General features: G+C 34.2%; 1 protein-coding gene across 3 annotated transcripts; it reads right to left on the bottom strand.

Annotated features, from left to right (window-relative positions):
- Positions 1-1165: 1165 nt before the first annotated feature.
- On the bottom strand, positions 1166-12639 carry LOC116115069 (polycomb group protein EMBRYONIC FLOWER 2-like). 3 transcript variants are annotated; one of them, XM_031401203.1, is made up of 15 exons: positions 12547-12639; positions 11671-11829; positions 11167-11222; positions 10224-10288; positions 9325-9377; positions 9027-9080; positions 8886-8945; positions 8166-8212; positions 7928-8058; positions 7565-7826; positions 6111-6159; positions 5339-5431; positions 4825-4904; positions 4546-4635; positions 1166-1811 (listed from the first exon to the last, which is right to left on the bottom strand). In XM_031401203.1, exons 2-15 carry the CDS (start codon positions 11794-11796, stop codon positions 1688-1690), a joined length of 1290 nt encoding a protein of 429 aa, XP_031257063.1. In that variant the 5' UTR covers positions 11797-11829; positions 12547-12639; the 3' UTR covers positions 1166-1687. The 3 variants fall into 3 exon arrangements, with proteins under 3 accessions (XP_031257063.1, XP_031257062.1, XP_031257064.1); XM_031401202.1 differs by having other exon boundaries at positions 11671-11847; positions 12547-12631; XM_031401204.1 differs by having other exon boundaries at positions 5348-5431; positions 11671-11847; positions 12547-12631.
- Positions 12640-12930: the final 291 nt, after the last annotated feature.

Raw genomic sequence — 12930 nt, 5'->3', positions numbered from 1 at the left:
TTGTAAGAAAAGAAAGAAAGCCGCATTTCCAAAAGCCAAGTGCCCACTTGCATGAAGAGACCATCACCAATAAGAATGTCATCCAATCTTATTTTCACATGTCCACTTGCATGAGGATTACTTCACTCATCAAGATAAGAGTACGGTTCCACATGCCCAGTTGCATGTAAACTACTTCACACCCAAGATTATGTCTAGAACACTATAAATAAGGAGTCCTCCTTTTTAGTTACAAAAACAAATTCTCTTTGCAAACCCATTAATAAAATAACAATGGATGTAGGAATTGCTTATTGCTTCCGAACCACTTTAAAAATTATTCGTGTTTATTTCTTTATTTTCCTTTATGCACTTACTACTTTACATTTTACTTTCCATACATATAACCTCATCTGAACCCATGGGTTCAGCATCATACTTGCTATTTTTCAGTCTATCATAGACCCCCTATGCAAACTTCCCGAAGGCTTGCGTACATCTCTTTGGTGTGAAAAATTGCATCAACAGTTACTTTAAATTAAGTCATGGGTTTTATGTGATTTGTTAGAATGTCAACTTACTAGTAGTAGAACCAGTTTCGATAATTTCTAATTTAAAAGAAGAGAAAAGTTCTAGAACCAATTTTGGCTGGTAAAATTGAGATTAATCACAAAAAGAGGTAAATGCATAACATATTACAGCCACTAATTAGAAACAAAATGAAATAGAGGTATTCTTGTATATATCCATCCTTACTAATTTTAATTTTCAAACTGTCAAAGGTTTTGTTTAAAGTATAGAATTTAAAAGATAACTATCAATTTTAGCATCATCTAGCATAGTCTAGTATGTTTTAATTAAACTGTCAAACAATATTGTTAAAATATTAAGTCTTCTATAGTCTAGTATAATCTAACGTTATATATTATTTGTTGTCTCATTGAAGGTATAGTTAATAAATCACTAGGTTTTATTGTTATATTTATCTTTCAAATAAAACCATTTTGGAAATTGTGATTATTGAGTTAGTTATATATGTCCAAATCCTTTTGAAGAATGAAAAGGGTGTTTTTAACTCTTTTCAAGAAAACTAAAATTGATAGTAAAATGTTTATGTAAATTGCAAATCAAACTAAAATTGATAGTGAAAAGTTTATGTAAATTGCAAATCACAATTAGAAGGGACTATCTCATCCAAGGTCAGCTCGAGTCCTGTTTCTTTCCCAGTACAAAATCTAAGGGAAAATCAAGTTAAGAGCTCCCTAAGCCAGCTTTGAGCAGCCAGTTTATTGTTCTTAGATCAAATCAACAGTAGCTTTACATAGCATGTTATGGCTAAGGCTGGCACCTGGCTGATCAATTTGTAGCAAAATTCCACAATGAATTGTGTTAGATGAAATCAATAGTAGCTTTACATATGGTATAGCTAATGCTGGCAGATCAATTTGTGGCTAAATTTTACAATTAATTGTGTCAGTAATGCGAACACGTTACCCGAGACCCGTACTGAATAAGATTACAACAGTGAAAAGGTAAACTCCGACGTCCATTCTTTTGTATGGGAAAGAATATTCAGTCAATCTCTAATCTACTAATTTATATAAGAGGGAAGGAGAGAGAGAATAAAAAAAGTGGCGTCACAGGAGAAAATCAACGGCACTTTCTTTTCTGTACTCTTTCAAGTCGGAAGTAGTTACCGGTCTCCTCTTTAGCTTTTAACTACATCTGATCCCTCATCCTGGCATCTTTCGAGAATCAGGTTACAGTTGTTCATTGTGCACCCATCAAGAAGACCATGATTCCAGAGTTTGATCATGAATAGCCTCCAACACCTGAGGCCATTAATAATTGATAGTTCAAATAAAGATATCCGAGAAATGAGAAAAGTACAAGGTAACTTAAACTGGGTCATAAAGACTAACAGAAGCTTGTGGCAGAGAAGAAAAATGTAATCAACCAAGAAAAAAAAAAAAAATCAAGGTTGACATAACAATCATAATAAAATATATCGCATAGATGATCTCCTTGCAGTTGACAAAGCATACCATCAGAATGGCACAACCAATCAGATAGATAGCAATTAATAACATTCTATATAGTCGTTTAATAGAGCATTCAAATGCTATTTATTTAGAGTGGTCACTTTTCGAATTCTATATATGAATACAGGAAAGCTACAATTGGACCCTCACCACCACCACCCCCACAACACCCTTGTTCTCTTTTTCTTTTAAATTAAAACTATCGAAACTGGTTCCAGTACAAGTAGAGTAATGTTCTAATAGATCAAATAAAACCCATGACTTCATTTAAAATAACCTTTGCAAGATATTAAAATTTATGAGATACACAAAGCATAATATGAATGACATTTTTGCAAATTTCTTTCTCAGGTTCTGTATTATGAGTTTCTATAATATAATTAGATCATTGATTGGTTTCAGTCATGGTAGGGTGGATACCATTCCACTAATCATCATGAATAGCTGGCCTACACATAGTTAGTGAACTTAAACCAAGATTGGTCCTTCACCGTATGTTTAACAGCACAGTTTGCACTAACTTAAACCAAAAACAAGAACAAAGAGGACAGAACTAATGAAGGAAACTACCAAAATCGTGCTGGAGAAAGGACCAGATCCCGTCCATGAAGTCTGGAAAATGCTTCACAAGCCCAAGGAACGTGACCATCCGCCAGGACCCTGCCAAAAAAGGAGATATAGCCTTTTAAGCTAAAAACCAGATCATACAGAACATCATAAAGTGGTGCACCTCAGATCCCATTGACTTCCCCCAACATCTTGGCAAACAAAAACAGACAACAATGAAAAATAATATGAAAGAACTGAAAAATAAAAGATAGAACGCTTGAAGAGGTAAGCAATAACTACCGTTGCTTTCTCACAAATGAGTTCCAAAGATGCATAAGTTGTTTCTCATCTTTGCTAACATCAACAAAATCATCAAGCATCTGCAATATGACAATATCATATTATTTTCCAAGTTCCTATCAAAGCAATTAAAAATACTCATTCACAAGTGAAAACTTGGTCTACATATAATAGGAGACAAAACAAAGTAAAATTCCCATACGTTAGAAGTAAACAGGATCAAATTACTATTTAAAAGGTCAAAGGATGAAAAATGCATCATGATATCATCCAATTCATTGCAATTTCAAGCCCAACGAGTACTAAAAATTGGTGAAACTAAGCACTTGAAACATATAACTAATGACCCAAGTTCTTGTCTTACAATAACAATTAACTTTACTTGACAAAAGCGTTATACTTCATAAAATTTTGAACTAGTTCCACATAATTTGATAGGAAAGAAGGGCAAGTTCTATTAGGGTAAGAAGAGTTTCAACTAAGAAAACAAGCAAAATGAAGATGATAGAATCACCAGGCATACCCTTCGATCTTCAAAATCTGCAATGTCATCATCAACTTCATCCTCACTATCTTGATCTGACATTACTTGTTCTATCGCCATTGGCTTCATGCAAAAAGGAAAGTTTTTAATCATTGGTAAACAGGCACAAAAATTAATTTAAATTAAAGGAAAAAATGGTATAAACATCTGGCAATTGCTAGAAATTATCAACAAGTTCCAGGAATTCTATATATTAAAGCAGCTACCTAAAATAAGCAATAACAAGCATTCCACATGCATGAGACAAATAGAAAGTCTGACAGTCACAAAAGACATAGAGCAGTAAGGAAAAACAATGCTTTCTTAATTTTGAAGAAAATCAAATATCCCTATAAAGTCATCTCCACTGTTCATAAACAGCCATAGCCTGAATGAGGATTAAAGAACCTGATTTCTATCGAGTCTTCGTTTAGATTAGAAGACACCATTTTCTATATCAGCATTAATATCTTAAAAGTATTTCCCCGGTCTAGCAAATGTGTAGCCTATTTACAAGCTTAAAACCCTGAAAATATCTATGCTTAAAATTGGACTTTTTTAATAGGATTTCTTATTAGGCCTTTGTCTATCTTATATTCTCAATATGGAAACTTACACATAAAATCTGTATTTCCATTATAAAAAGCTTAAGAAAATTGAGCCAACTACACAGATATGCATGACAAGAGCAGTAGCTCAAAAAGTTGAAGAGGCAAATGGAAAAAGAGACAAAATTGTCAAATAAATCTACATTTTGTTCTCTTTTTCTTTTAAATTAAAACTATCGAAACTGGTTCCAGTACAAGTAGAGTAATGTTCTAATAGATCAAATAAAACCCATGACTTCATTTAAAATAACCTTTGCAAGATATTAAAATTTATGAGATACACAAAGCATAATATGAATGACATTTTTGCAAATTTCTTTCTCAGGTTCTGTATTATGAGTTTCTATAATATAATTAGATCATTGATTGGTTTCAGTCATGGTAGGGTGGATACCATTCCACTAATCATCATGAATAGCTGGCCTACACATAGTTAGTGAACTTAAACCAAGATTGGTCCTTCACCGTATGTTTAACAGCACAGTTTGCACTAACTTAAACCAAAAACAAGAACAAAGAGGACAGAACTAATGAAGGAAACTACCAAAATCGTGCTGGAGAAAGGACCAGATCCCGCCCATGAAGTCTGGAAAATGCTTCACAAGCCCAAGGAACGTGACCATCCGCCAGGACCCTGCCAAAAAAGGAGATATAGCCTTTTAAGCTAAAAACCAGATCATACAGAACATCATAAAGTGGTGCACCTCAGATCCCATTGACTTCCCCCAACATCTTGGCAAACAAAAACAGACAACAATGAAAAATAATATGAAAGAACTGAAAAATAAAAGATAGAACGCTTGAAGAGGTAAGCAATAACTACCGTTGCTTTCTCACAAATGAGTTCCAAAGATGCATAAGTTGTTTCTCATCTTTGCTAACATCAACAAAATCATCAAGCATCTGCAATATGACAATATCATATTATTTTCCAAGTTCCTATCAAAGCAATTAAAAATACTCATTCACAAGTGAAAACTTGGTCTACATATAATAGGAGACAAAACAAAGTAAAATTCCCATACGTTAGAAGTAAACAGGATCAAATTACTATTTAAAAGGTCAAAGGATGAAAAATGCATCATGATATCATCCAATTCATTGCAATTTCAAGCCCAACGAGTACTAAAAATTGGTGAAACTAAGCACTTGAAACATATAACTAATGACCCAAGTTCTTGTCTTACAATAACAATTAACTTTACTTGACAAAAGCGTTATACTTCATAAAATTTTGAACTAGTTCCACATAATTTGATAGGAAAGAAGGGCAAGTTCTATTAGGGTAAGAAGAGTTTCAACTAAGAAAACAAGCAAAATGAAGATGATAGAATCACCAGGCATACCCTTCGATCTTCAAAATCTGCAATGTCATCATCAACTTCATCCTCACTATCTTGATCTGACATTACTTGTTCTATCGCCATTGGCTTCATGCAAAAAGGAAAGTTTTTAATCATTGGTAAACAGGCACAAAAATTAATTTAAATTAAAGGAAAAAATGGTATAAACATCTGGCAATTGCTAGAAATTATCAACAAGTTCCAGGAATTCTATATATTAAAGCAGCTACCTAAAATAAGCAATAACAAGCATTCCACATGCATGAGACAAATAGAAAGTCTGACAGTCACAAAAGACATAGAGCAGTAAGGAAAAACAATGCTTTCTTAATTTTGAAGAAAATCAAATATCCCTATAAAGTCATCTCCACTGTTCATAAACAGCCATAGCCTGAATGAGGATTAAAGAACCTGATTTCTATCGAGTCTTCGTTTAGATTAGAAGACACCATTTTCTATATCAGCATTAATATCTTAAAAGTATTTCCCCGGTCTAGCAAATGTGTAGCCTATTTACAAGCTTAAAACCCTGAAAATATCTATGCTTAAAATTAGACTTTTTTAATAGGATTTCTTATTAGGCCTTTGTCTATCTTATATTCTCAATATGGAAACTTACACATAAAATCTGTATTTCCATTATAAAAAGCTTAAGAAAATTGAGCCAACTACACAGATATGCATGACAAGAGCAGTAGCTCAAAAAGTTGAAGAGGCAAATGGAAAAAGAGACAAAATTGTCAAATAAATCTACATTGCTACTCACCTGAACTCGGTGAGAATGATAGAACTGCCGCTTGTGTAGAAGTACACGGCTGCAACAATTTCAGTTGTAAAAAATGAATAAGCATAGAAAGGAAGTTAAATACAACGACAAAGTAAAAAAAAAAAAAAAAAAAATCTCTATTGTGTATGTTAATCATTGGTAAAACAATTCCAGTTGATCCAGTAAATGAAGCTAAGAAATACTAGTCATGGCACAATGCATCAAATAGAAGATTTGCAATTTCATGAAATTTCTTTCTTTAAAAAAAAAAAAAAGTAGGAAGCAAAAGTGCATCAGGAGATGACAAAGTAATTTCTGCTAGAGTAATGGAGAAATAATGAAATAACTTCGGCATTGGGGAATATAAATTTTCATCAAATTCTGGCAAACCAAGATAAGTCTGTCAAAGTAATAGGAACCCACCCCAACAACTCAAACAACTGGGCTGGGTCATGGGTCTTTCATGGGCTTAGGTAAAACTCTCCTTGGAAAACCGGCTTGCTAAGGGAGGGTGCCCAAGCCCTTTATAGCCCATATGCCCACCATTTTCCCTTCTAATGTGGGATCCTAACATTCCACCACGTTTCCGCAACCGACGTCTACGTCGGCCTCTTTACTTCTTGGGTGACACGCGGATCCTCTTTCCCTCAGGCTTCTATACCCTTTCTCGAGGTAGCAGCCTGGGCCCAAGGTCAACCTACCACGGGTCAGCCTGTCACGTAAGCGATGTCCACGTGGGCACAGGATCATGCTCTGATACCAATTGATAGGAACCCACCACATCAACTCAAACAATTGGGCTGAGCCATGAGTCTTTTATGAGTTTGGGTAGAACTCTCTTTGGAAAACTGGCTTGCCAAAGGAGGCTGCCCAAGCCCTTAATAGCCCGCATGCCCACCCTTTTCCCTTCCAATGTGGGATCCTAACAGAAAGTCATATGCGTTTTACAATATAGAATGACAAACAGCTTAGGTATCAAATCTGTGCAATAGCAGCAGCTAAAATTAGAAGGAAAGATGGGAACTCAAAGTGCTAACACCCACAGGAAGCTAGAGATGGCATCCATCGGAAACAATCACAGAGAAAAAGAGTTGGGTATAATATATAGACATTAACATAAAAGACTAATGTTAGCAATGTTGAGGGTCATGATGAAATGAGGGCCAAGCAGAAAATAAGTTTGACACTATTATAAATAATAGGTGGCCTAAAACTAAGAATAACTAGCAAAAATGTACTTAAAAGAGCAACATAACCAAAATGGCATACCGACTCTAAACATTTATGGGAGGCATCTTGCCCATATTTTTAATCCAAACATTATGTGCATGTTTATATTTTACTGAACAAGGTGAAGTACGATGCTAAAAAAAAAAAAAAAAATTAGAAGGAAAACAAAGGACAAGATCAGGGCCTAGAAACAAGGAAAGAAACTGCAAACTTGGTACACATACTTTCTAGGGTCTGACCGTTCCGTGGTTATCTTCCTAGATTTTACAACATGTAGCATAGTAGGCACTGCAGCCTCACTTCCAGATAATGATTTAACACATTCAGGGTCCACAGAAGATTGAGCCATGGCAATTGAAACACCTGGAACATTGAAACTGGATCCAACACACTCAATACATTCAGCTACATCAAAACCAGAGTTTTTGTCTCCATCCCTTCCATCTTGCAATTTATTCTCATTGGAAGACTTGGAAACCTTCTCACCTTCAGAGCAACAAACATCCAAACCACGATGTTAGTTTCCAGACTCTTAGAAAAAAAAAATTAAAAAACCTATAAGGAGCATCAAGAAAAATATTGATTACCATCATTCTTCTCAGATAATTCCCTGGGTGGATCTGTGGGTAATTTGGGTGAATCCAACTCCAGGAATTGTATGTTGACACGTCTCTCATTTTGAGTGAGTTTCTTAGGTCTACATCTTCGTGGCTTTGAGCTGTATATACAATCCACTTTGCCTTCTCAATTCTTGATATTAATGCCGAAAAAACGAATAGGTTATTAACCAAAGCTGTACCCTGTACGCAGAGGAATGAGACCTACCAGAAGAAGAATGGTTGCAGTTGTGGGTCTACTCCACCTGCTACCACCTGTAAAAAGAACATATTGACAGGATAATACTTATTCATGCTCACTGGTAGGAGAAATTGCTTTTACCAAGCTAGAAGATCTAAAGATGTAACATAACTACACCTATATGTGGAGAAAGCGCAATACATAAAATTATGATTTGCATGTCAAAAGCAACTTTTTGTGCCAGTGACATGCATTTAACAGCATACATTTTCAGTTGTATCTATAGCAATAATGAGCATAAGTACAGGTAAAGATTCTTGAAAAAAAGGACATCAAAAATTCTAAACAAATAATATTTTCTTTTTACAGATTTATCTGCATCAAAATGCTAGGTCATATTGGACCCACATTACAATGAGTCCCCGTGGAACGGAGAGCTTCATGTAAAGATTCTAAGTAAAATTGAGGACCAGCCATCAAATGGGCTTAAAGTGTCCCTAAGTGGATAATACTGTAAGTTAGATCTTTTGTAGTGGAAAAAGAGATCTAGGACCAAATCTTCCTGATAAAAACCTCACAGGGGGATACATTAATTTGTGTTTGTGCATGGTCAAGGGTGTGGGAGGTGTGTGGTAATTAGAAATGAAAAAATAACAAAAGTGGCCTTTAAGTTGATTTTGCTCAACCTATAACTAATGCAGAACGCAATATGAATTTTCAATCACAAAGAAGAAAAAAAATTCCAACCTCGGATCTTAGTATATCAGTTTTCACAGAGACATTCACTGCTTGATAATCTTCAGTTACCTACAAAATAAATGTTTCATGACAAGCCTTTCCACAAGAGCTCAATGAGCGGCAAGTGACATCATATTCAAAATTACCAACCCAAAACTCGAAGTTGAACAAGTCATGTGAAGAGCACAAGTGATACCGCAGACCCTGAAAACAAAAATTCAAGCTTCATTTTTGGTATCAGTCAAAATAATTGACTAAACATTTCGTATACAAATTTAAGCAATCTTTATCTAACCAAACCATAACGCAAATACAAATAACACTATTGCGAGGATAAATCAGCAAGTGAAATTACAATAATCAAACCCTAAATACTAAATTTGTCTCAAACTTGAATATCATAAATGGAGTAACAAAGATAAGTACTAATCTTAGATTTAATACCCACCTTGAAGCTTGCACATTGCATTGAGCAAAATGGACAAGAAAAGTCTTCAGTTACTGCATTTTGAAAAGATAAAAGTTAATTAGCACCTTGGTAAATGTTTGTTTTCAATGAAAACAAGTACACTTACTTAAAAAATGGAGAGAAAAAGCTGACTCCAAATCATGTTCTACCATTTATTAAGGAAATAAAAAACTAAGAGATACGAACGTCAGTTGATAATTAAAGATAAGTCTCAAATTGATTGCAATTGGTATAAATAGACACATACACAGGTTTGTTGATTGTTAAAAGATAACTGTCACAGTGATTATATAGGTATAAATATGCATATTAATTTGTTCCACCTGAGTAAATTCATTTCATATAGATCTAAGGGTACAAACCCTTTGTGATATAAAAGGTCCCTCCCAGACCTCGCTACTTCTACAAAAAGGTTGCAAGCGACATAGATCTTTGACAAATAAAAGAGAAAAGAAGAATAGCAAGCAAAGGCCCATCTTTAATGTATAACTTATGGTTAACAATATTAATTTCTCCCATCCATTCATCCTTCTATCTGCAATCCAACCACCTCAACCCTCAGTATCTAGTCTCCATGTTAAAAAATAAATAAGAAACAATAATATGAACGAACAAACCTTAGTATCTTATGCATTAATACATTTTAGGAGTGTCATTGAGTAAACAAACCCATAATAGCATTAAAAAAAGTACTTATTGAATATATGGACATTCCAGCCACAAGGAGTGATTGACGGAGACAAAAAGAAAACAAATAATTAGAAGCATTTAGCAAGACAACCTCTCTAAATTTGATTGAAGCTCACAAACAATTAAATGTAGTATAAGTTAAAAAAAAGACAAAAGACAATATTAAAAAGGCAAAAATTTCAATATACCTTCAGTCTTTTGTAGCATGTTGCTGTAGTCCCTATAATTGAAAACTACAATTTCTGCCCTTGAGCTGAACAAGATTATGTGAACTACATTAAACAAAAATATACCATGTGACACAACCAAAGATTCACAATAGGAAAACAAAAAAGCCACAAAGAATAAAATTTCTTCACTTTTTGGTAGGCAAGTAGGATTCGTAGATGATTTATATAGACAATTAATGAAAGTGAATTACAATAGAACCAATGAACACGGTTCTTACTTATATATTCACACAATGGTTAAATAGTCAAAGAAAATCATTACTGAAACAAAATGAAATTTTAACAACATTTCATCTATTCGTATAACCCAGAACATGCAACCTGCCCACAGGGATCCTACCATTCCAAGTTCTGAGAAATGTGAAAGGTTTGACTTCTTTTAGAAATGGTGAGAAAGTTTACAGACTAAAAAAGAGAAAGAGTATTACAAATAGAGGCCTTGGTTACAAGCTGACCTTAAAAAAGATGCAGGTCTTATTAACCAAAGGTTGTAATGCATAAATTCAAGCTAGATCTTCTGATTATAAAGTTCTTTAAAATTATACTCCCTTATACTTGTTTGAGCAAAATGAGATTGACCTTTTATCAAGAACAAAGGTAGCACTCTATGAGAATACTCTGCTTAGCTCTATGCCCAATTGCATGGGATTAGATATTTTAGCTCTTCTTCTATGTTTTTTTATATTCTATCTCCGGGCTTAAATAATTATCATGATTAATGGATATATGACATGAATGGAATCCCAACAAGTTTTATATAACACACTTCACACCAACAAATTAGCCATCACATGCACAAAAATATATAAGCAATATCCATATGCAGGTATGGTTGATTAATTCCGTTCCCCATCTTTAGTGCCATGGAAAAATAGAGACATGTTAAGATGGAAGTCGATACCTCCTTTTGCGCTTTGCCCGTATTTTGTATTGCAAACTTCTTCGAAGAAATGAAGGCTACAACACAGAATGCACTTGATTAGAAAGTATACACTCTTGAAAAGAGGATACAAGAAATTGAGAACCCACATGATTCCAAAACTTACATGCCAACGTGTAATTGGCACCTAATATTAAGTACTAAACAACAAACAATAACAATGGGCTCAAGCCAACGTTAGTCTTGATTTGACAAGTATTAAATCATGAGTCAGATTGGCACGGCCAAACAACTGATTTCTGTCAACAACTAAAAATCTGGAGTTTGTACACAATTGAAACAAAATGAGGTTCAAATTGGAAAGCATATTTTACCAAATTCCTACGAGGGATTACTCAATAATGTCTCATTTTGTAAGATGAAAATTTTGTCTATGAAACTTGGAAGAAAAATCTTCTAACCAATAGAAAAATACAAATATAAACTGGCAAACCATAGCTTCTGCAAGAAAATGCAAAATATTACATTGTGTTGAGCTCGGCATCGTAGAATATTGTATAATTCAACAGGCTTGCAATATATCAAGAGGCTCTCTTCACCGGTAGTTGCCTCTTCTGCAGACAAGCAGCCACAAGAAGTTTGGTGGCACATCTGATCTGCACTCTAACTCCAACCCAATAAAAGCTGCAGCCAGGAATAAAGCTTCATGATCAAAAAGAAAAAAGGAAAAAGTGTCAAAACTTGTAATCCTTTCTCTTGATCACTTCCTTTATACAGTTATGATCAAGAAAGAAATGATTAATCATACTCATACGAACATACTCTTCTTGATATAAATGAAAAAAAATTAGCCAAAAAAGTTTAATCATAAAAGCTGAAATATCAAAACACGTAACCAAGACATACTTCATCCAGAAAATTAATCAGAAATTTTTTGAGTTTACAACATTACTTTTATCATGGATGCCCAATATTGGCGAATAATGTAGCATGAATCAAAATTACTACTACAAGAGAGCATAAGAACCTAAAATTTACATGATTCAACTGTTACATAGCCATAACAACAACTTAGTCAAAAAAACACAATTTCAACTTAAATCATAATCATTTGATGATGCGCATGTGCAAGGTAGTTATAGCTAAACGGTTAGAACAAGGATTTTTGAATGCAACCTCAACTAGTAGCGAATTTTAAGTCATATTTCAGTTGAATTAATTTCAACATAGCTAAACGAATTATACATAATCAAACTTTACGGAATAAAAAACAATGAACTAACCTCCATTACCCTAGAAAATTCTAAAATGTTGGAGGTTACTTAATAAACATGAAGCATAAATCGATAATTAATTGATGTTATATAAAGATTATTGCAGTAACCATGGGCAGAGAGTTACCAGATCGGAAAATTTGCGGGAGAAATCGAAATTGAAGGTTGGGAACACCTTCCAGCAGAAAAAGGATCCGTTAGGTCGCTTAACGGAAATCACAGTGCATGTGGCCGTTGGGTACACAGTGCATGTGGCCGTTGGGTACACAGTGGGCCATTGTTTAACTTTGCAAAAGCATTGGTCCGACTCTAAATCGGGTTGGGCCTATTTAATAAAGGGCTTTTTTTTTTTTTTTTTGGTACCGTTCAGTTAGGCGCAGAAACAAAATGTTATATACTCATGGAATCAAATAACAAATTCAAAGATTTTTCAAATTCCAACGGGGTGTCAATGACTCAAGATATAGGACAACCAATTAATGTTAAAACTCAAAAGATATTTTATCTGGGC

Source organism: Pistacia vera, unplaced genomic scaffold (genome assembly GCF_008641045.1).
Source record: "Pistacia vera cultivar Batoury unplaced genomic scaffold, PisVer_v2 Contig73, whole genome shotgun sequence".
Taxonomy (NCBI): domain Eukaryota; kingdom Viridiplantae; phylum Streptophyta; class Magnoliopsida; order Sapindales; family Anacardiaceae; genus Pistacia; species Pistacia vera.
This window is presented reverse-complemented; position numbering and strand designations above follow the sequence as displayed.

Bases quoted from the DNA above. Each gene is read 5' to 3' on its own strand.
- LOC116115069 (XM_031401203.1), bottom strand. From the start codon at position 11,796: ATGTGCCACCAAACTTCTTGTGGCTGCTTGTCTGCAGAAGAGGCAACT. The intron at 7,827-7,927 runs GTAATCAATATT...GTTGCTCTGAAG, and splicing joins ATTATCTGAGAAGAATGATG to GTGAGAAGGTTTCCAAGTCT. The intron at 4,905-5,338 runs GTGATTCTATCA...GTCATATTGCAG, and splicing joins AAGATCGAAGGGTATGCCTG to ATGCTTGATGATTTTGTTGA.